Source organism: Strix aluco, chromosome 16 (genome assembly GCF_031877795.1).
Source record: "Strix aluco isolate bStrAlu1 chromosome 16, bStrAlu1.hap1, whole genome shotgun sequence".
NCBI lineage: Eukaryota > Metazoa > Chordata > Aves > Strigiformes > Strigidae > Strix > Strix aluco.
In genome coordinates this window covers 2,384,805-2,407,595 of record NC_133946.1, presented here as the reverse complement: position 1 = coordinate 2,407,595, position 22,791 = coordinate 2,384,805, and the positions used below count along the sequence as shown (strand labels likewise).

The 22,791-nt window shown below is 37.7% G+C and overlaps 1 protein-coding gene across 2 annotated transcripts in view; it reads right to left on the bottom strand.

The window, feature by feature from the left end:
• Window positions 1–6,846: 6,846 nt before the first annotated feature.
• The window catches only part of FAR1 (fatty acyl-CoA reductase 1), a 41,380-nt gene continuing 25,435 nt past the window's right edge, over window positions 6,847–22,791 (bottom strand). Inside the window, exons 9-12 of one of the 2 annotated variants that reach the window (XM_074841692.1) lie at window positions 22,310–22,481; window positions 15,322–15,451; window positions 11,656–11,783; window positions 6,847–9,756 (exon numbers count right to left, since the gene is read on the bottom strand). In XM_074841692.1, coding sequence (XP_074697793.1) covers window positions 9,594–9,756; window positions 11,656–11,783; window positions 15,322–15,451; window positions 22,310–22,481 — 593 coding nt within the window. In that variant the 3' untranslated portion in view covers window positions 6,847–9,593. Of the gene's footprint in view, window positions 9,757–11,655; window positions 11,784–15,321; window positions 15,452–21,817; window positions 21,990–22,309; window positions 22,482–22,791 lie in introns of both variants that reach the window. The other variant, XM_074841693.1, reaches the window with a different exon arrangement.

Here is a 22,791-nt window from a genome sequence, read left to right as displayed (position 1 = left end):
AAAAATGGAAGAGGAAAGACTGGCAATATATATTGTTCTCTATACACATGTACATGTTTATGGAGATTATGAGACATGTACACACTAAACACTTTGGAAATTTTTCAAATTATTATACAATGCTTGCAAATTACTATGTATGTTCATAATGTGATTAATGCAACTGAGTAATACTTTCAAGAAACATGAGAACTCAAACCTGCTGTGGATATATCTGTTCTAAATAGAATTCTGTCGAAAAAAGACTATTTCCAGGGAACATAAACCCAGCAGTAAACCAGAAGGGTGGACAACAGAAGCCACGGGCACTTTATATATAGTTTGAGAAGTCCTATGAAATCCAGTAATTAATAGACAGCGTAGTATTACAGATAGCCAGAAGTAAAAACACCAGTAGTTTTTCACTTTGCACATTTTATATTAGAAAAAATAATCACTTGTTAATCTCACATGTTGTAGTGCCAACTGTGTGCACATGAAATCACATCCATGTTTTCCCAGTGAGGTATGTCTAGGAATTTACACTAGCCTCCCAAGCTACCCAGGTGAACAATACTCAAGTACTGAGGAGACATCAAGAAGTTCTACAAAACCCAGAAGCCATGAAACATATTTGAACACTCGCTAACACACTATATATGCTTCAACAGAAAAAAGAAAAATTGCTGCCTGCAATCAAAAGAACTATGGCTGCAAAAGGCTTACAGCTGAGGACAAATGCTTTAATTAAACGCAGTGAAACAGAGGAAGCAAGCGGTCCCTCTAGAAGCAAGTGTTACAAGTCAGCACGGGTGGGCACATAGATGATGCAGAAAAGATGAAGTAGAGCAGCAAGTTCACTGTGGGTCAGTTCAAACAAGCCACTATTCAGAGGAACCTCTGAGCCTTTTCTGTTTTCTCCTCATGGAAACTTCTCATCTGTACTTTTCTCTTACCTTAAGTCTGTGTCCATCTCCATCTGCAACCAATTTCCTAAGGAATCCTATGAAACTGCTGATGATGAAGAGAACAAGCAAAAGCTTTTAGACAAGCGATCAAGAAGATGCAGCAGCAATCAACCCTGAAAATCCCATGAAAGGAACTAGAGACAAACTGGGCAGGAAGACTAACACCAGGTGCTCTCAGTTTAAAGGGGTGTCAGCCCATTCTTTCAGCATCACTTGAGATCCAAGTGAGCTTGCTGTTCTGCTCCAAAGCCCCAAGCAGCTCATGTGCAACACCTGTGTCTTTTTGCAGCACCACATGCTAATAACTACATGTTCTAAACTCTCCCACCTGGGTTTCTAAGGTGATCTCAAAATAGGAGCCACCCAATGTTTCATAGGTGGGAAGAAGAATTAAAAGAAAGATGAACTGTAAGCAGATTTCATGCTTTAAAGATTATCATTTATCAAGACGCAAGTCATCATCTTCACTTGTCATGTTTTAGTAGCTTTCAAACAGAAAATGCAAAAAACAGTCTGATGTGGTGACAATGCCACCTGAGGATTTAGAAAGGTATTACTTTAAGTATGCAGGTGACATTGGCTTTCCACTTAGCATGGTTTTTCAGATTTTTGTTGTGGTGTTTTGTTTTTTTTTTTTAAAGTCCCTGAAGAGAGGGCCCTTTCAGGCAAGCTGTCTTACCATGCCACCACCTATCCAACTTACCCAAAAAGATGCCTGACATAAAAAGGTTAATTACTAAACCTGCATGCCAAGCACCTGTAAAGCTACCATGAGTGAAGGGAGCATCTGTTTCCAGATTCCTCATTCAGCTTCTATGCCAGCTACACTGATCACTGCTGGCACCCAGGGTAGTAACGCCTGACATCTCAACAAAAGACAAAGAAGCACAAACCTCAAGAGTTTCCAACAGAATGACTAAAGTGACAAGATTGCATTTAATTCTAATACAAAGAAAGAAGTGCCAAGAAGAACTGATTATTTTGCACTTGTTTTCTGGTCTTTGCATTTTTTGTTTACAAAAGTTACAGTAAAGTTCTAATTAGAAGCAAGGTTATTTGATAGGTATTACACAACCTTTAAAGAAAAAAGCACCAACTGCTTCTATATTCTGTGGCTGAGTTTTCCCAGTACTTTTCTTTCTATCGAGGTTGATTAAAAATATTTTAGTTCATTAATTCACAGAATCATCTAGGTTGGAAAAGACCTTGAAGATCACCTAGTCCAACCATTAACCTAACATTGACAGTTCTCAACTACAGACATAACTAGTATTTTCTACCAGTGATTTAATTCCTATCAGTACTTTCCTCTTTCTCTACAGTAATAGTGGAGACTGCTATAACAGTGAGATCACTTAACATTTAAAAAAATGGAACTGTTCTCTGTCTCTCTAACCAGAGAGGATTGCTACAAGGAAGGCCTTCACAGAATACTTACTGGAGTTTAAGTCCCTAAAATATCTTCAGTCACCTAATGTTCTGTAGAATTTCAAGTCACATTTCATGCTTTTATAGGTGCTAAGCACCTATAGACTCTGAAATGCAGAAACCACACGGAATGCAGAAACCAGCACAGAAGTAGCTAATTCATCCAGAAGGTGACTTACTAGGCTAAGTGCAGCACACATTCTTATTAAAAATGGATAGACTTGGTCTTAAATTAGTGTCACAGAGAGTGGAAGTTACCTTGCATGTTTTTCTTTCCAAATCAAATATTTAACAGAGGAAAACCACAGGTGTCACTGACAAGGAAAGATTAGTTGTGGCTTCAAACCTCACACATGGATTGAAAAGTAATGAGACATGCTCTGCTCACTAAGTAACCTTATAAGTGTGTAATTTAGACTGATACATGTTGTCACAGGAGAATTAGAAGCCTTTCATTGTTTCCAAGAATCAGAATTTAATATTCTTAAAAAAACCAAAGCGGCCATTTCCCCGATATCTACAGTGCCTGGTGTTAAATAAAGTGTTTACAACCAAAAGCATACAATCTTTTCATCTCAAGAGCCTAGCACTACAACTACAGTCAGCTGAGTGGGTGGCAAGAGCAGAGGAACCAATGATAGCATCTGGGTGGGGCAGGAAAACAAAGGAGCTAACAGCTTTTAAGAGTTTTGTTTGCTCAGTGCAAACTAACCTCCCATAAAATATTTCAAACATACCAGATCTTACTGAAGCATAGTTAAATCCAGAGCTCTGGTCTTCCTTTTAAAAAAGCCCCTTCAGCAAGAGGAAACTAAACCTAAGACCCAAACATGGAAGCAGCCTACTGGATTGTCACTCTTGCAACATGATACAGAGGAAAAAGGTGATTGTTATGAGTCCTCTATTAGAGCAGTTAAGTAGCTGATTACAGACAAGTGCTCTGCGAGCAAACAAACAGAATGCAGGAGGGAATCAGTTTATCGGTTCTCCCCTGTTGTATTTGGAAGAGAGCTCTTTCGCTTGCAGGCTTAGAGAAGGTTGCATTAACAGTCAGAACAGCGTGTGTTGTTAATTCACAGTTACTCAGTGAAAGCTCAACAGCTTCAGGATTGTGCTGCTCTGGCCTGAAGTAGACTTGAATCCTTACCCTAGTTACTAGGCTCAAGATTCTGAAAGTATGTGCTGTGTGCTTTATGCGACAAATAGCAGGTCTCTGACCTAAATTGGGAGAGCCTTTATGAAACAGGAAAGGTAGGATGGATTTGAAAGATATAGGCAAGCAAAAAACAACTAGTCTCTCTCAAAGTACACGTAACTTCACATGATTGGAGAGTACTGAAGTACAACTTAAAAATTAAGCATATCAATTAAAAGTCCTTGAATGAATATGAAGCAAGAAATTGTACAGAACAAGTGGATCAGGAAATTTCCATTCTTCCTGCTAAGGACTTACAGTAGTTATCAAGTCCTCTTGTCCTAGACTATGCAATTTGTTTAGAATTAATTACTTCATTGAAGTACAAGAAATTATTTAAAAGCAATTTAACCGACTGGGAGTCTGTTCATGGAAGTCATTAAGGTGTAGTTGTGGGAGACACTGTTGCACTTCATACCATGTAATTAACTTGCAAGAGGATTTCTATCCTGTAAACTGCAAAGAATACCTCATCTTCCACAGACTCCACAAACTTTCACACACTGTCAGCAATATTCCAAACATCTCTTTAGCCGCTGTCCCTCTCCAAACTGAATCTGAATCTTCAAGGTGAATAAGCACTGTCCTAGGAGAACACATTAAGTGAGAAGTGCCAGATGACAGACTTGCTCATTTAGACCCAGAGTTAACTTCTTGTCTGATTTATCTGTTTGGACCACAAGCTTTATATACAATACAGGTCATGAGCCACATGTCTATATGTCTCAAATCCACATACTTACTAACGTAAGAACAAATATTAACAATATTCAGCCATTTCTTTTCATTTCCACAGGTCTTTCCCTCCCCACCCCACAGTGTGACCACTTTTGAGAAGTCCCTGCTTATTTTAAGCATATGCCTTATGATTCTGAATCATACTGAGAAAACTGTATAATAGAGGAAATCAAGCCTCCTAACTTTAGATTCTTGAATTCCATCCAAGTTAGGTGCCTAAAACAGTAAGTGTAACTATTTGTGTCCCTAGACATCCTGTTCTGGGATAATTTCATCAGAATGAAGGAAAGGATGAGCTTTCATAAGGATAAAAATATTCAACTATATGATGCGGTCTTGAATCTGGATTAAGGCTGACATGATACATAAAAGTTAATAGTTGCTAAGTAGTGAATCATTTTCATGAAGTGGTAAATCAGATGTTTGTTGATTAAAACAAGAATACCACAACTACTTTCTGATAGTCCTGGTGGTAGATTGCATTGCTGCTTCTACAGTAGAGATAGGGCATATGCAAAGGGTGTAGCAGAAACTCCTGCCATATGAAGCAAGGGCCATTTAAGTTTTAATGTTCATTCCACATCCCAGAAAATTTTAACCAAGTGGTGGTTTTAATTTTTTCATTTCAAAGATTCTTATGGTAAGTTCACACTTTAGTTTTTTCATATGCTCATAAAGAAGCAGAAGAGGCCTTGCTTCTACATGTCAGGCTCTTTTTTCAGAAGTGATAGTGGCTACAGAATTACCATCCTGAAGGTATAACAATTCAATTAGAATGAAATTAAAGGCTCCTGGTAACAATCACTACACTTGCAGTTAATGGATATAACTGAATCAAGAGTAAAAAAAGTCCCATTCACCCTTCCTAGAGCCCATAGCTCTACACATTCCAGTTTTATTCAGTGCATTACTGTGTTGGAACTTTTGCTTTAAGCAGTTAGTCATGGTTTCTCCTGCTTCTAATAGTAAGAATAAAAGCTACTCAAAGCTGTCATTGTTCCATATTCCAGAAAAGAAAGTTGCATAATTACTAATTACCTATCAGTGAGTCATATTTCTTGCAGAGCAGGGAAAGCCAAAGTGAATGTCAGCTCTGCACTGGAGAGAAGTACTGAAGTAACATCAAGGAGGAAAGCATTTATGAATATCTTGCAAGTGGACACAGGGTTAAATTTAGTTCAAGATGTGAGAGAAGTAGCACAGTTTGGTTAAGTAACCTTTAACTGCAGTCATCTGCAGAGAGAAAGGAGGACAGAGTTGTCTGAAGAAGCTCTGAAGAATACTCCAGAAGAGAGCAAGAAAACCTAGAATTTAAAGTGGTGAGACCTGTCAACCTTCACCTCTAAATTTATGATGGTAGAGCACATATTAAAAATAAGAGCACACAATTCATATCAGCTCCACTGGAACTATTTTATGAGTTTCTAGAGATTTACTCAAACACACAGTAAACATCAACAGGCTAGACAAAATAAATTGCACATACTTCAGCACAAAAAGATTGACAAACAGCAAGAATACACTTTAAAGCAATCCACTTACATTTCTCCAGAGTAGTCATTCTTTGGTGACTTCACTTCTGTTTTAATGTCTGCTCAGCAGATTGTGAAATATGTAAAAATATCACGAAAAGTTATACTTCCCAGCTCTGTGCAGGGTACTTCTTGGATCCAAGCTACTTCTATAAACCTGTTCTTTGTTTTTGAACAATGTACGATGTAATACTGTACTAAGAAGAAAGGGCAAAATGTTTAACAGCATAAGACACATAAGGGGTAACATCTTAAAACTTTTTTGTTCCTTGCTTTCAATTTTGAATCAACTAAAGAGACCAACAAAAACCATCTATATTTGCTAGTTTAAGTCTTAAAGTCAAGTAAAGGAAAGGTTATACTTTGAAGCTGGTAGACCCCAAACGACAGCTTACAGATGATGCATGACCTCTAGAACTGTGCTCTTGATAAAAGGAGGAATCCATGAAATCTGAAGATTTCAAGAAATTAAAGGTTAAAAAACAAAAAACTAAGACTTTTTGGTGATGCAGTAACTTAACGCTACTTCTTCCTTCTTCACCACAAAATGTAGATGCTCCAAATAGCTGTAATTGCTTGCAATTCCTTGAAATGTTAATCCAAATGCTACTGCAAAACCACAGTAGCCTTTTAAACCATATGAAAAAGCACCCATCTTATTTATGTAAATTTGAAACTAATACTACAAATGAACAGGCAATGACAGTGCCAAGAAAACTAGCTGACATACAAAAAAAGTCACCATGACCAATCATACCTCACTGTGTGTTTTGATATCACCCCATGAAGGTTTAGATGTGGGCGTTTTGGTTGTTTTTTTGTTTTGTGATTGTGAAAGTTTTTCTGTTTTGTTTTTTACAATGCAGTATTAGCCATTAACTTGATTTTCTAAATTTCTCACAAAGGAAAGAGCATGCTCGTGTACAGTAAGATGGCATTTACACTATCCAGTTATTTACCACAAATTAAGCTAAACATGCATAAATACAATAAACACTAACAACACTTTCAAGGGATTTGTTTATTTTTGGTTTACAAACAAAGGCACCCAATATTTCTGTTTATGTCTTATAAAAGCTCACGGATTTAGCATTTGTTTCCAAACATCTGTTCCTACAGCAGAGAAAAACATTACAGGAAAATGAAATTTTTTTCCTGGTCCCAAATTTAAACACCAGTAACTGTAAAGTGATCATGTTGTTTCAGTCTGCTCTTCCTCCTATTTAACCAACTGCAATACCTCCTGCAACTTGCTCGTCAGTACAGTGAGTCTAGCTTACTATATCAAAATATAGTTCTGGCATATTTTTGATCAACATCTGTTATGTGCAAACACTGGTATGAAGAACTGCAAGAGAACAGGGTTCTGATATGGAAAAAAACCCCAGTAGTTTCAGATAGATTTTCACAGACTGACCACAGGAAGTGACAAAACTAATGTAATAAATGGTGACACTGAATCTATTGTCAGTTAAACAGGATGACTGATAAATTCGTGTAAGATACCAATAGTGCACAGAAACATGGTCTCCAAAGAGGGAAAAACATTTGGGTTTCTAAATTGGCAAATGTTTAAAGAGTAGAGGTTAAATATCCATATGTTTAAAGTAATCTTTTTCTTCGTTATTTATTCAGAAGAATACATTTCTAAGCAGTGTTTTGGACCAGAAATAATCAGTTCATTGGCTTCATAGTTCTCAGTATTAAAAAATCAACATAAGAAGTACCATGTATAATAGTTATAAACAACCAAAATTCATAAGTGAATTGCTTCACAGAATCATTTTCAGAATATGATGTATTTGTCTTTTGCAAACTTCAGCCACATGCCAACATGGGACAAGAGGTGTCACTGGATAGTAGGCACCTCTGAAAAAAAGTCTACAATGCAGGAATGCTTAAGCATACTTTCAGGTCTAGTAAGATACTTGGGGAGGCAACTAAAAATGTAATACACCTAACGTGTTTGTTAAAGTAGCATCTTCAATCACAGAAGCCATGATTTATTTTCAGCCAGTCAGAGGTCTCTCACACAAGGTGTGGTCCTAGACCATTTAGGCTTTTCATCCCTAGCTTTATATATACACAGGTAATTTTAAAAAGGAATTACAGCTTAACTACTTACTACAGAATATTTAGCTTCAACAAGGAAGCCATTACCTTTTCAAAATGAGATATACACCTGCACGAAAGGTGTTCTCTTTAAAGTAAGAGTTTTCACAAGAATAGCAAAATAAGTTCTTTACATACTTAATTCAAATAGGACAAAAAACTACCAAGGGCAAGTATAATGTAGCTATTTTGTAAATAAGTCATTATTTGCCTTTTGAAGCAGATTCAAGAACATGTTCATCAGTATAAACTGATTTTAATGAACAAACACTGGGCAAGGGTGCTGGTCAGTGCATCAATTAGTGGAACATTACAGTGTTCTCAGATAGAATTCTGTGCAACCAAAATTTAAAGGGATCTTCATGTATTGCCTTAAACAAGGATTCAATCTTTCCTTACAACTTGCTCTTTTTACAAATGTTTTCCCTACTGAAACAAAGTAACATGCAGAGAAAACAGATTTCTTTAGATTTAAACCTAATAAGTTAAAAGACAGATGTCAGAATTGTTAACATATTTTCATTCTGAAGCAAGGTGCATCTTGCTCTGCTTGCCCAGTGCAACAAGAGATTTTATTGGGGCAGGGATAAGAAAGTGTGCTTACGCACTGGTGTTGTCCATGCATCAAATTTCATAGCTCAGAGATTTAAAAAATTATTAATTCATGAAGTATTTGATAACATCGCTTAGAATTTAAAACCAGGTATATCTCTTAATGAAAGCCTATAGTTTGTCCAGCTACTATTACCAGTAATGTAAATAGCAACTAAGCATAATAAATTCCTTTCAAATACATTTACCTTTTGAAGTCAGAAGTGTATCAATCAAGTGCTGGCTCTGTGTTTGTTTTCTTAAAAAAAGAGGATGGTCAGTGACTTTATTTCCTTTTATCTACTCAATCATAGGATCAATTCTGCTTTCAGGGAAGCAAATCGTTCATGCTGACATAAATACAAGTTGGATGCAGCCAGTTTTGAGCACAGAACTGAATCACTAGGTGCATTCTGAAGACCAGATTGGACAAGAGGCCTTTCAGTAATTAAGGAAGGTTGGGTTGGGTTTTTTTTTTTTTAATTTTAAAGCAAAGTAGGCACCATTGTTGCATCCCTACTTTCAGAAGAAGGGAAGAAGTGGCAAAAAGACAAATTACAAAAGTCCTCAAATAATTTTTTTCATGAGATCCACCATCATTTATACACTTTTGCAACTTGCAAAACCCTTTGTAATTTCGAAGAACTTCAAATAAATAGGTCTACAGCAACTAGCAACTACTAAGAATATTTATCTTGCTCAACGTGGAGTAAAACTTAAAAGAAAAAATCATGTTAAGGCAGATTTCAATCAAACACGTTCCAAATTGCACAGTTATCTTGGTCAGTGGTCTAAAATGTTTTCCCCAGGTCAAAGAGTTAAAGTTATTTAAATACTTGTCTAATGCCAATTCAACCTGGCACTTGACCATTTTATTTTCTCTGTTTCCAGGAAGATACACAACTAACATTACATATACCATACCATATATTTCGCACTCCAATTTAAGATGAAATTATGCTTTTACAAAATGTGAGATGACTACATGTTACAGGCTTTGTGCAGTTAGACCACCATATGCATAGATGTCCTAATGCTAAATTCTCTTCTTCAGTATCTCATAGTACTGGAGGCTCTGAAGTAGGAGAGGAACTTGTAACACAGACTAACCACAAAGTACCAGATATTTCTTGCCATTTGTGATCTTGCAATAAAGATACGCCAGATCAGGATCACGAGAACTGTATTGAAGCCATAGCGTATATTCCTTAACCTAAAGAAAAACAAAAGAAGTAATTAAAAGCAAAGGTACCAAGACTTACAGGAAAAAAGAACACTCAAAATTAGCTTCTAATATAGAATTTGTTCATCTATTCATCTCAAGGTACATTATGAGTGGTATTAAGTGAATGACAGAAGTAAGCTGATAAATGAAGGACCACACAGAGAAGGCTCTTCCTTAAATTCACTGCTGCAAAGTGGAAGAGATGACAACTAACAGCTAACCGCATGTACTTCTGCTTTACAGCTGCTTGATAAAAACCTCTTAAAGCCAAGGTCCCACACACAGAGTAACAGTAATAGGCTACCATCCACCCCAAACCCAAGGAAATATTTAACACTATGAACTCCCCTCCTCCCCTCCATGTATTTAAAACTTCATATATATGTAGAAGTAACTCCAACTGCCATTGACCAAAAAAACCCCACAACATCATAGGATTAGGATTTTTCAGCCACAGAGCCCAAAGTCTTCATTGCAATTTTAAACTCATTCCTTCTCAGGGAACTATATTTAAAGATTAGGAGAAACTAAGTGTCCTTTTAGGGCAACTGTGACTTTGAGCAATATTCTCACATGTAAACATGGAAGCTTCAAGACAAACAGCAACAAGAATTTACTCAAATTTCTTAGAACAATCTCTTTGGTTCAGTATATCATGACAATTTGTGTTTTAAAGGCAGCTCTTTTTAAGGAAATATTCACTGCCCTTATCTTGTTTTACAGGTAGGCTGTGTGTTACTATAGCCAGACCTTCCTCTACATACCTTATTTGTAGAAAAAAGTCTAAATTTCTGTATTACAAAAGTAAAGCCCACTTAGTACTTCAAAGTAAATGTATGTTACAATCTAAACCTCTTGCAAAACATTCCACATATAAACTAAGAGCTGGGGGCAACCAAATGCCATTCTAATACAAGACTATTTCTCATGCTATTTTTGGCAAGATCCTTTGTACAAAGAATGGCAACTGTATAACCCCTACGCATTTTTTAATAGCATCTAAATTTAAAAAAAAAAAAAAAATCAGAAGGGGACACCTCTTCAGCTATCTCCACTATTATCACAGATGACCATCTTTCAGAAGTATATTTGAGATCGTAACATATCATGCCAATCCACTCTACAACTGCAAATCCTTGTCTTCAGAAGAATGACACAAGTAATGACTCAGGCCACTTCTCTTTGTGCTATCAGGACAGCAGATGTGAAGTAGTATTGCAGAACAAGAAGCTTAATCACTCTTTTATTTCACTCTTTAAAGAGACAAATCAAAAAAGTCTGTAACTATCTTTATGAATCAGCCACGAACAAAACAAGGGCAATTGTACCAGTAAAATTCTGGACAGTAACAATGCATTCAAACTGGAGGAGTTAAGCCACAGATAAATGGCTAAGAGAAGACATCTTAGAGCACCAACATCGAAGTTTCCTGCTCTGAGGTGGAGAGTCCATGCCTGTTTACTCGCCTGCTTCAAAAGACCACATTCCCAGAAGAAACAACTATTGTTTAATTAAACCTCCATAACTGTACGAGCCATTCTGACCTTGTGTTGCTGTGTACCTTTTTACCTTCCAAAAGAATCCCAGGTAAAATCAGAAACCTGGATTACATTATACAGTAGTGATCAGAGCTACAATCACAATCCCAGACTAATACTGTAAACTATTAATACCAAGAGCAACTCAGAAACAACAAATAGAACAAGAAAGATGACATCTGACTTCTTTAGAAAATGCTTCAGACCACTGGACTGAAACAGAAGAATTCTAGAAGGGCTAAAGAGGTGCTATAAAGAACAATTAAGCCATAACATGGAAAAGCAAAACTTGACAAGGGCAGGAAAACACAGAAAATATAAACAGAGGAAAATAAAAATTTATACTTACTTATTCAAGTGTTTCCTAGCTGCAGGGAGACCAGACATTTCTTCATTCAGCACATATTTCTTTGTTCCCATGCAGTAATTTTCCATGTATTCTGCCCAATGTAGTTGTCGAACATCAAAATTAAACGTCTGCATAAAATAAAAGCTTTCAATGTTAGTTACTTTAAAATTCACCTGCTATATATAGTGATTTAAAGAATAAATGCCATTATATTAGATAAGTCCAATTTGTCTTTGATGTAAGAAAGTTATCTTGTCCTTAATCATAGGAGCAATCCAGATTTAGATCCCATCTCTGACTCAACCACCAGCTTTTTATACCACCTTTTCCAAATTTCAACCATTTCAATCATTTTTCCTCCTCGGCAGTAATATTCTTCCCTCCACTTCCGAGTGCACTGCTCCCTCATTTCACCTGTCTGTAAGGAATTCTACTCTAGAAATAACTATTTTCTATTATGTTGTTTCCTTTTAAGCAACAAAATAATTCTAATATGCTACAGAATAAACACTGCTCTCTGCCAAGTTGACTGATAAATACAGAGTGCACCTTAAGAGTTGCACAGCTATATTTTAAAAAGAACTATGTAAGTATCTTCCTCAGGAGAGAAAATTACTATAGTAAATTCACAACTCAAGTTTTTCACTGATGTATTGTTTTCCTCATCTCAAGATTCTACAATAACAGCCATTTAAGTCCTAGCAGGTTTTTAACTGCCAATTTTCTTTCAGGTAAACAATCGTTATTGAAACAAGAGACATAGTTTTGTGCACTGAAAATATTCAGCTTTAAAAGTTGCTATACTTACACTAAATCCCCAAGTCCAGGCTTCCAAATAAGCTGCTTAACAGCATGGCAGGTGTGTTACAAGGTATGATGAAAAACAAACCCATTAAAGTTCTCAAGACAATCCCTCATAGTGAGTCTTTGTAATTTAGCACTGTTTGCAAGTTAAAGATCAGCAGGTAGTTCTAGTTATGATATAAAATATATACATCCTAAACAGCCTTCTAGTACTGGTATGTTATCAGAATCTCTCAATTAAACTATATTTTCCATAATATAAAAGAAAGTAAAGTTTCAACTGTTATTTCAACTAGTTCTTAATCTTATTGAAAATTCAGCTATTTGAAAATATTAACAGTCCAAATATCTGGGGTTATTTTTAAATTCCTCCTGAACTCAAGTTGCTGGGGGGGAAGAAAGAGGGAGGAAGGGGTAGAAATCCTCTCCACATGAGAATCACCAAAAGCTATTGTATTTCCTACTTCTAGACAGTTTATTTAGAAGTCTGGCAGCTTTTCTTCAACTTAACTATAGAACTAGATCCAGCAAAATACCTGAATAGGAAAGGCATCTTACAAGATGACAAAACTGTTCCAAATGCATAAGGGAATTTGAGTTTTTAAAACTGTAACTGGTGATTTTTACCCTGCTGAATATTAACCAACAAAACCATAGCAGAAAGGAAGTTTAAACTGGGGAGGGGTAGGGGTGGTGGGGTGCAGCAGAAATTTGTCTCAGTTGCAATGCTTATTTTAACCTATACGTGTATCTTCACATGAGAAATACTGGGGGGAGGGGGGAGAACAACTCCATTCCATTACAGCTTCCCTGTTGCACAAATATATTTTGAATAACTTCGAATGGATCCAGTAAGATTTGCATAACTTTTCCCAGACATATGAAGGGCAGGGAGGTGGGAATCTGGCAGCACAGGCACACATGCAGGAAACCAAAATAGCTGTGGTCAATACTAGTCACCAGGGTGAACCAGGTAGCCACATGCAGGTTGTATTGGGTTTGTGTGGCAAGGTTTTGGTAGCAGACTGACTACAGGGGTGGATTCTGTGAGAAGCTGCTAGAAGCTTCCCCCACGTCTGACAGAGCCAACGCCAGTCGGCTCCAAGATGGACCCACCACTGGTCAAGGCTGAGCTATCAGCAACAGCCATTGCTCCTCTAGGATAACATATTTAAGAAGGGGGGGGAAAAAAGCTGGACAGCAGCAACTGCAGCTGGGAGAGAGGAGTGAGAATATGTGAGAGCAACAACTCTGCAGCCACCAAGGTGAGTGAGGCAGGAGGAGGAGGAGGTGCTCCAGGGCCGGAGCAGAGATTCCCCTGCAGCCCCTGGTGCAGCCCCTGGTGAGGCAGATGTGCCCTGCACCCAGGGAGGCCCACGGGGGAGCAGAGACCCACCTGCAGCCCGGGGGGGACCCCACGCCAGAGCAGGGGGATGTGCCCGAAGGAGGCGGTGACCCCGTGGGAAGCCCACGCTGAGCAGGCTCCTGGCAGGAGCTGTGGCCCCGTGGAGAGAGGAGCCCACGCTGGAGCAGGTTCTTGGCAGGACTTGTGGCCCCGTGGGGGACTCACGTTGGAGCAGCCTGTGCCTGAAGGGCTGCACCCATGGGAGGCACCCACGCTGGAGCAGTTCAGAAAGAACTGCAGCCTGTGGGAAGGACCCACGTTGAAGAAGTTCATGGACGACTGTCTCCCGTGGGAGGGACCCACGCTGGAGCAGGGGACGAGTGTCAGGAGTCCTCCCCAAGGAGGAAGGAGCAGCAGTGATGAACTCATTGCAACCCTCATTACCCATCTCCCTGCACCACTGGAGGGGAGCATGTAGAGAGAATCAGGAGTAAAGTTGAGCCCGGGAAGAAGGGAGGTGTGGGGGGAAGGTGGTTTTTAAGATTTGTTTTTATTTCTCATTATCCTGCTCCGATTTGATTGGTAATAAATCAGTTTCCCCAGGTTGAGTCTGTTTTGCCTGTGCTGGTAACTGGTGAGTGTCCTTATTTCAACCCATGAGCCTTTTATTGTATTTCCTCTCCCCTGACCAGTTGAGCAGAGGAGGGATAGAGCAGCTTTGGTGGGCACCTGGCCCACCAGGGTCAACCCACCACACAGGTGTTTGTTAGTTTGAGATTGGTAAACGTAGCACAAAAGTAAGAGGCTCACACAGTCAACAAAACACAGTAGGAAAGACTAAGATTTTTCCTTTGAGCTCTTTCATTCACTCTTACTCAGACCCTGCACTCAACCAGTTTTTGCTCTTCAACAACCTTCAGGACTTTTCTGTCATTCTGCTTCTGTTACACTTTTCCCCCTGCACAGGGCAGTTTTAGTCACACAGCAAGACTGTGCTTCAGAAAGAAGTGAGAGAATTTACACTTACATTTCTGTGAATACACATGGTGCTCTGGCCAAAGCATGAAAAGGGTGTATATATATATAAATTGTTACTAGTCTAAAAACAAGTCCCTTGAAACCCACCTCCTGTTCCTCAGAAAAGCAACAGTGGTCAAGAAGTAAAGCCTTGTTTTATTCATGACACAGGTAAAACCGTAACAGCTTGACCACTTGGCTGATACATGGGTAACACCAGATCACATGATCAGGCCACTCCAAAGACAATCACCTTTTGCATCAGGCCTCTTCAAGGGGGTCCTGCCCTTCCTCGTATCTGATCACATCACTGATCTGGCTTGTAACACAGCCCTGGCACAACTGAAAGGATGTGACGGGGATCTCCAGCGCCGAGTTAGTACCAGGGTTCGCTCCACATTCACTAAGTGGCATTACCAGCTCATATCCTTATGCAATTTCAGATAAATCAGCTCATATTTCACTTTTACTCTCCATGCCCACATCACACAGCTACTTGCCTTTTTGTCTTCAGGGTTTAGCTGGTTCATTAGCATAGTCATATTTTCAGTATTCCAGATCCAAGAATTGCTTGTGAAGTATTCTAGTAACATCATGGCCTTATGAAGACGTGTTATTGTTTTCATCATCCTACAGTCCAAGGCATGGAATGTACAGTTTACAGGTGGTAAAGATTAGTTCAAACAAGAAAAACACAGTAAGATTGTAAACTTTTTACCCTCCAACCCCACACCCCTATATTAACATACCCCATCTTGCTCTGTATCCAAAGCATGTTATATTAGATCAATAGGATATTTCTGCATATTATTAAAGTGGTCTTTGGCTGTCCAGTCTTTATATAGAGTCAAAAATTACAGGACAGTCCTTTTTTTCTAATCCTACTTCCCAGTGCAATAGTAAGTTTCTTCCCTAAACAAAAATAAAAATTAAGAGACAGTAAATGTTGTCTTCTGTTGGTAACTCTTAGTTTAGGACACAGACACTGAACACTTTTCACTTCAGCATACTAAAACAGTTAGCCGTACTGAACAATCTGACTTGATGAAAGAGTCAAATTGCACAGTGCAGAACATATGCACGTGACAACTTTCAGCAAAGGAGTCAGTTTCCCTGATCTTTCTGCACACTGTGACAAAACAAAATGGGTTTATTATGGTCACTAAGAGATCAAGGCTTAAAAACCACCAGAAATATGGCTTAGCCCCTTAACCCTACTGCTTCTGCAGCAAAGGCCAGAAAAATATTTAAGGGCACAGACAGACCATCGCAGATCCTGCTAGTTAGGTGGTCAGTTCTATGCTATTTCAAAATATGCAGAAATACCTTCCATCATCCCTTATTATGCAGAGGAAGCAACTCCACAAAACCATCACTTGGAGTACAGAGAAATTATGTTATAAGGATCAATTCAGGCAAGTTTATCTTTGATCAGACTATCTGAAGTAGACCCAAAAAATGTGAGTCATCCAGTCTCTCAGATGCAAAGCTCCCACATTTATGATAAGAAAATTGTTTCAAGTGTTACAGTGTTAGAGATGGTCATTCAATTTTAATAAGTACTAACTAGTATCACATAACATAATGCTATGAAATTCCTGCTTTGGGTGCTTGAGGTATTTCCATCTCACAGAACTGCCTCCAATTTGATCCTTATAGCAGGACACACTTATTTTAAGCACAGAGTGAGAAGGGGGGATGGGGGGGAAGGCAAAGAAAGCAGAACAACCCAGCACTAACAGGAAACGGCTTTCTGAAGGTAATTTTTGTTCAATAAAGTTCATAGAAGCAATAAAAACCACTGATTTTTCTCTGTAAGCTGCCTTGATGCATTCATACTTGTAGAAGGGATATAGCACATTATCTCAGAAACTCTGCTAAAGAAAGTATTCTGCATCGCATTAGTGTCCCCTACTGTCACTATGGCTGGCATCTCAATATCTAAGGGAGTATCGAAATTGCCTCTTTCTTCTCACGAAATGGAGTAATACAAATTGCAGAGACCACTGAAAAAGTAAGAGTATCTCTAAAGCACAAAAAGCAGAAATTTTCTTAAACCCCATAGGAACCTATCTCCAGAGTAATTCAGAGTTGTATTCAAATTTCAGATCACCAGTTAATTTTATTAGTAGACATTTCCAGATGCTTTCAAACACTTGTCTATAGTTTCACCAATTGGGCAGGGTGGCAGCAGTGGGAGCTGAGTTGAATCCTCTGATTCAAAAATAATTAGGAACATAGACTGTGCATCCAAAATACATCCTGTGCTAACAAGACTGAACATCCAAAAAAAAGCATATTATGTCATTCAAAAAATTCAGAAAAGAACTCGAAACTTGGAAAGCAAAGATCTTGCTGGTCAGATAAGCCAGAAAGACCTCATAGTAAAATGTCCTGGATAAAAATAGTGCCAAAGAGGACACAGTAGCTAAGTGCTTAGAGTTTCTGCAGAGGTCTGTCCACTGACAGTCTTAAGATTATTTAACTTAATTGACTTGCCCTTTTGTGCCTCCCCAGTTTGTGTTCTTATGCTAAGCTGGAAGGGCAGCTGAGTTTTAGTTAAAGTGCTTAGACTGCTACAGTTTAAGAAAACTTTATGTCCCTGCAAAATACTAAATAGTGCAAATGAGTACCTGATTAGACAAGTGTAGATTTTGAGCTTGTTACTGGCCACTGACATTGGCTTTTGCTCTTTTCTGTAAACAAAAACTAAACTAAATTCAAACTAATGTAAAGACTAACCTCTGCTGGGAATCTTGCTGTCTCTGCTTATGGATATGGGTTTTAAGCATAGCTAAGCCAATTTAAAAAAATTTTTTTAAAAAATCAAGTGGCTAAAAAGAGCTCTACCTCAGCTGCAGATTTTCGCCCTCAAACTCAAACTGAATTTAGTGACTGGCCACAGAACCAGCTGATTCAATTAATCAGTGGAAAAATGGTTTTTTTTCTTTGTAGGGTTAGTATCTTGATATATCGGCCAAAACAATCAAATGTCTCCACATTCTCTCAACTGCTAGATCAATTACAAAGTTAGCAGAAAAGGACCAACCTTCTTGGTGACAGCTTGTCAGTTTGCACTAAATCAACATGAAACTACACTTTTTTTTTTTTTTGAGAAGAAGAAAAGTATAGTGACAGCCTCTCATTCAGAGATGTCAGCAATGAGTATCATTTAGTGGACACTTGTGTAGCTCTGGCAGACTAAGTTTTATAACTTCAATGGCACCATATCCCTCCTGCAATGGGAATACACAGGATTCAAAAAAGAGCGTGAATACACATAATGGAATTTTATCTCTCAGCCTGAAGTTTTGAAATATACACTTCACAGGTTGTTCCAGAGATAGCTATTGGATACAAGTCATAAATATCAAAGCCATATATAACCAGTCAGTATATTATCAAGCATTGCATCACACCTTCGTAAGCTGAAGACAGAAAAAAGTCAGACCTGCTGATCATCATAAAGAACTGAACATTAGCAGCAGTCAGCAAGTCAGTGTGACAGCATGCAAGACTTTCACCTAGATGCTAGGCAGAATTTTGCCTCTACTAGGCAGTCCTTACTGCCATTAACACAAAATACATTACAACAGTTTGAGAAGCACATCACAGGAATTAAAAGTTTTAAGCAATAGTTAAGTCAATTATCCGTAAGTTAGGTGGGCATGTTTCTATACCAGACAATTGACAGCGACCTGGCTTAAGGCTATGACTGCATTTTGAGGAAGTCTTACACACAACCTATTGTCTCCAGGCTAAAAACAGTTCTGATGCTAAATACAGCCTGATCCTTCAGCCTACAGGCTGCCAATCTGCAAGTTTCTGCATAAGCATTAGAGATAGTTAATTATTTATTTTATTTTTAAAAAAGATTCCTCTCATAAAACAACCTTTCAGGTTTGTCTTTATTCAGATTTTCATTTGGCTGTAAATTTTGAAGTGTAAGACATACTACTGGAATTCTTATCTTTCCAGCTCCATACTTAAAAGTGCTTCCAAGAGGAAAAAACATATTAATCTATTTAATACAAGTCTACTCATTTCTGGTTTGTAAGACTACAAGAAAGGTGCTTCTTGTTAAGGTTTAAGAAGCTTTAAATTGAAGTGATAGATATGAAATTATGTCCTTTACCCCTCCCTACATACACCAACCATGCCCTCCCTTTAGCTTTCTAAGAGGCAGTAACAGAAAATGAATTGCTGGAGAAATCCCTGAATTACAACTTTGAATATTTCATGCCACATTCTATTCTTCCAGAGTAACTGGAAAGATCTGCTGGGTGTGTATTTTTAAAGACTTTAAGATTTCAAATATACTGAATTGTTTTTAAATAACATGTGGTTCTGTTGTGCTAAGCACTATGCAAAGTTACAAGAGAGAACTATGCCTTATATTAAAGTTATTTAGAGAATTAATAAGCTTTGCTATGCAACTAAGTATATATGGCAAGCTACTGACCACACTATCCTTAAACTTGGATGCTAAGGATTCTCACCACTATTTATGTAACTGCACAATGCCATAACAGTCTTAAGTATTTAGTGTAAAATATTAAATCTTCATTATGCCAATTCTTACTGTACATGTTCTTTCTACAAAATTTGGAAGAAGTATTATATGTATTATTTCTTCCTTCCCTTTCCTTAACTCTTTAATATTATGAGAGAACTGTTAAATTCAAGAACCTTCAACTTGATGCAGAAGCAGCAAAAATATTTCCATCTCACTAAAAATGTGAGACTCCACAAGTGAGGTGCAAAAGAATGATTTCATATTGCAGAAAGATTTCAACAGACAAGTTTTCAAAAAACCCTGAACAGCAAGTGGGTTTTTTTATTATTATTATGAACACAATCCTTTAGTTCTGAAGGGTCATAGGCCTGATCTATTCTTCTACTTGTTAAAAAGTTCTCATTCAGTCACAGTGCAATATCCTGACAGTGTGACAACAGTGCAGTTAAACCTACAACAGTAATTTCATTGCTTAGAGTTTTTCCTACGTTGTATGCAATTAAGACCTCAGAAGTGTATTCAGGCTCAGCACTGAGGGCAGACTATTGACCATGAGAAATCAAGTTAGCATTATACTAAAATCAGCACAAGAACGTTCAAATACATTTTTACTATACTGCTCAAGTTTTTCTGCTAAATTGCAGTGGAAAAGATCACATTTTAGATTAAGCCAGCCCTTCTCCACTCAGAACAGCATTATATTGAGTTTAAGAATCTCCAATAATGTTTCCAAGGCTTTAGAAGTTTTCTAGTACATGCTACCTGGCTATTAAAACCACTCTGTCAACTGGACAGAATGACCATAGCAACAGTAGTACATCCCTATACCATGACTGTCTCCAGCCCATCAGTTAAAGCAGCTTTCAAAGTACTCTGAGCTAGAAGACTAGAAAAGAAGTGGAAGAGTAAAGATCTGTCTTAGTTTTCTTCTATTATTGAACAACACATGAAGCCTATTAGGATTTAACACTGCATGTCTTGCTTGCATCTGTGTATTTATTTGCTTCTACTTCTCCTATGCTTAAACAAAAAAAAAAGACAAGAGCACTACATAATGAAAGTGATATTCCTGTAACTGGGCTGGGTATCAAAACATTTTCTTTCAAGTGCATTTGAGTAACCTTAGTGACTGAACAATAGCTTGTTTTAGTTGAATCTCCCATCTTTCCTCCAAACTGGAAATCTTGTGTATGACAGGAAACTCTCCCACCTACCATTATATTAAACTAATTAGGAACACTCATATCAGTAATACTTCACAAGCTAGAAATTTAATGTCACCAATCATACTAGTACTAATTAAAGTTCTAAATTCCATCTTTCAACATCAAGTAAGAACTCCATGAAAAGCAAAACCAAGATTCAACATTCCCAGTGTTACAATATAAAACTGCAAAGAATGTTCTAAACATGATTAGTCACAGTCTTGTTTTACTCCCACTGGTCAAATACTTAAAAGATTAGATGCCTTTTAAAGACTGACAAGATTCTGGCAGCACTACTTCCTAACCATTTGAAAGACAGTAGGTTGGCATTTATAGTATAACTATTTTTAGTGAGTGATGAAGTCTTCATATCTCTCAGAGAATTTCTACCAATTTTTATTAATAATAACTTAAAATTGCAAAAGAACCTAAAAGCCAGGAACTTATATTTTCAATACCTTCTTTTGATCTGAAGAGCTTACATCTTTCTAGTGTGGGAAGATTACTATACAGGCACAGCCTCCTGCCACTGCTGTTGCTGTATTACACTACTGAGTAGGCTTGGAACAACAGAACCCAAGGCAGTTTAGAAGCTCTCCTACAAACCACTTAACATAGCTTCCTTCTACTGATCCAGTGCCAAGTCTATTACAGAACTTTTCCTGTCCTTGTAAGACAGACCTAGACTACAGGACAATGAATGAATACTCACTTGTGTTAATACACTGTCACCACATTGGAGATTTTAGAGTCTGAAGACAAATACTTTTGAAAACATAACATATGCAATAAGTTAAAATCATATGGCTTGTCAAATCTGAAACAAATTGAAGTGACGTCGTATATTCCTTCTACATAATTTAGCCTATTTAGCAGAGGTATGCCATTTTCACCACTTAAGGAGTTAGCCAGATAATACTGTAAATATTATAAACTGAATGGAATGTTGAGATGATACAAACCAACATATCAGATCAAGTTGTATCATCTACAGGAATAACCTGCATTTAACAATTCTGTCTCCCATTCAATTTTCAGTTTATAATAGCAATGATCTTAATGCAAGCCACTTCCTAGAGTTTAATGACTGACTAGTATTCTGATCCAAGACATATCTTGGACAGCATTGCTGAGCCAGTCGTTAATCTCTTCAAAACACAGTCACTGCATTGTTACTGCTTACAGTTAGTAAGTCTAAACAGTACCCATGCCATGTCTTCTTCACCAGTCTCCACAACCTTACCAGCAAGATATTTTTAGCCCTGTCCTTCTTACCATGGTTTATGACCTGTCAATCTGAGCAAAAGATCACACAAAAATGCAGGCATTGTATGGCTGACTGCAGTCCAATACTGATGCAAGAGGGGGTTGGATTGCAGACTACAGTTAGGGTGCCTTACTGCATTTTCTAACGGATTTATCTTGAAATTCAAATTAATGTGGTATCCTGTAGGAAAAAATAAGGATCAACATATTTTGAATATTTATTATTCAAGAGAAAACATCACTTGCTAGATCTTGTAATTCTGTTTACCTTGACTACTCAAACCCCCAAACTATCCAACAAAAACATCCTCACTTTTGCTAGAAAGTTCAAAGTCACTTTGAATTCAAGCACCTGTTCTCAGGGAAAAAAGGCTGAGTTTTAGTCTCAAAGCATTCAGGGGAAGAAAAATATTTTAAAAAATAATCAATATACATCATAGGGTAAGCATAGCTTTGTTTAAAAGTCAGAGGAACAGATAAGACAGAGCTAGTCACCATTACCTTGGGCTTCTTCCAGTAATCCTGAGGTAGATATCATACAGGAATGCTGGGGCCTTATGGCTTACAGCAATCCAGTAATGATATAAAAGGTGATTGGAAGTTAGATTTACATTGGGCCGTCTGAAGGCCTGTTCGAGAGGATTCCTCTTGAAAGTAGAAATTACATGGTATTCTGAGAAAGAAAAGTTGCATAACAGCTTTGGTAATAACCAAACCATGTAAAATTTAATGGTTTTCAAAGTACATTACAGTGTACAGTATTTATGTCAGTACGTTATTTAAATAACCACCCTAACTCTTCTATAATCCACAAAAACTTAAAGTCATAAGCTTTTAACCTAAAATACTGTTGAGCTGGTTCTTATTGTAATCAAGAGGTCTTTTATGCCGTCATCTTCAGTATCATGTTATATTATAGCTTCTCTCTTTCTGTTCCTCTTCCCTACCTTAGAAGTTGTTGGTTTCAAAAATTCACAGCAATT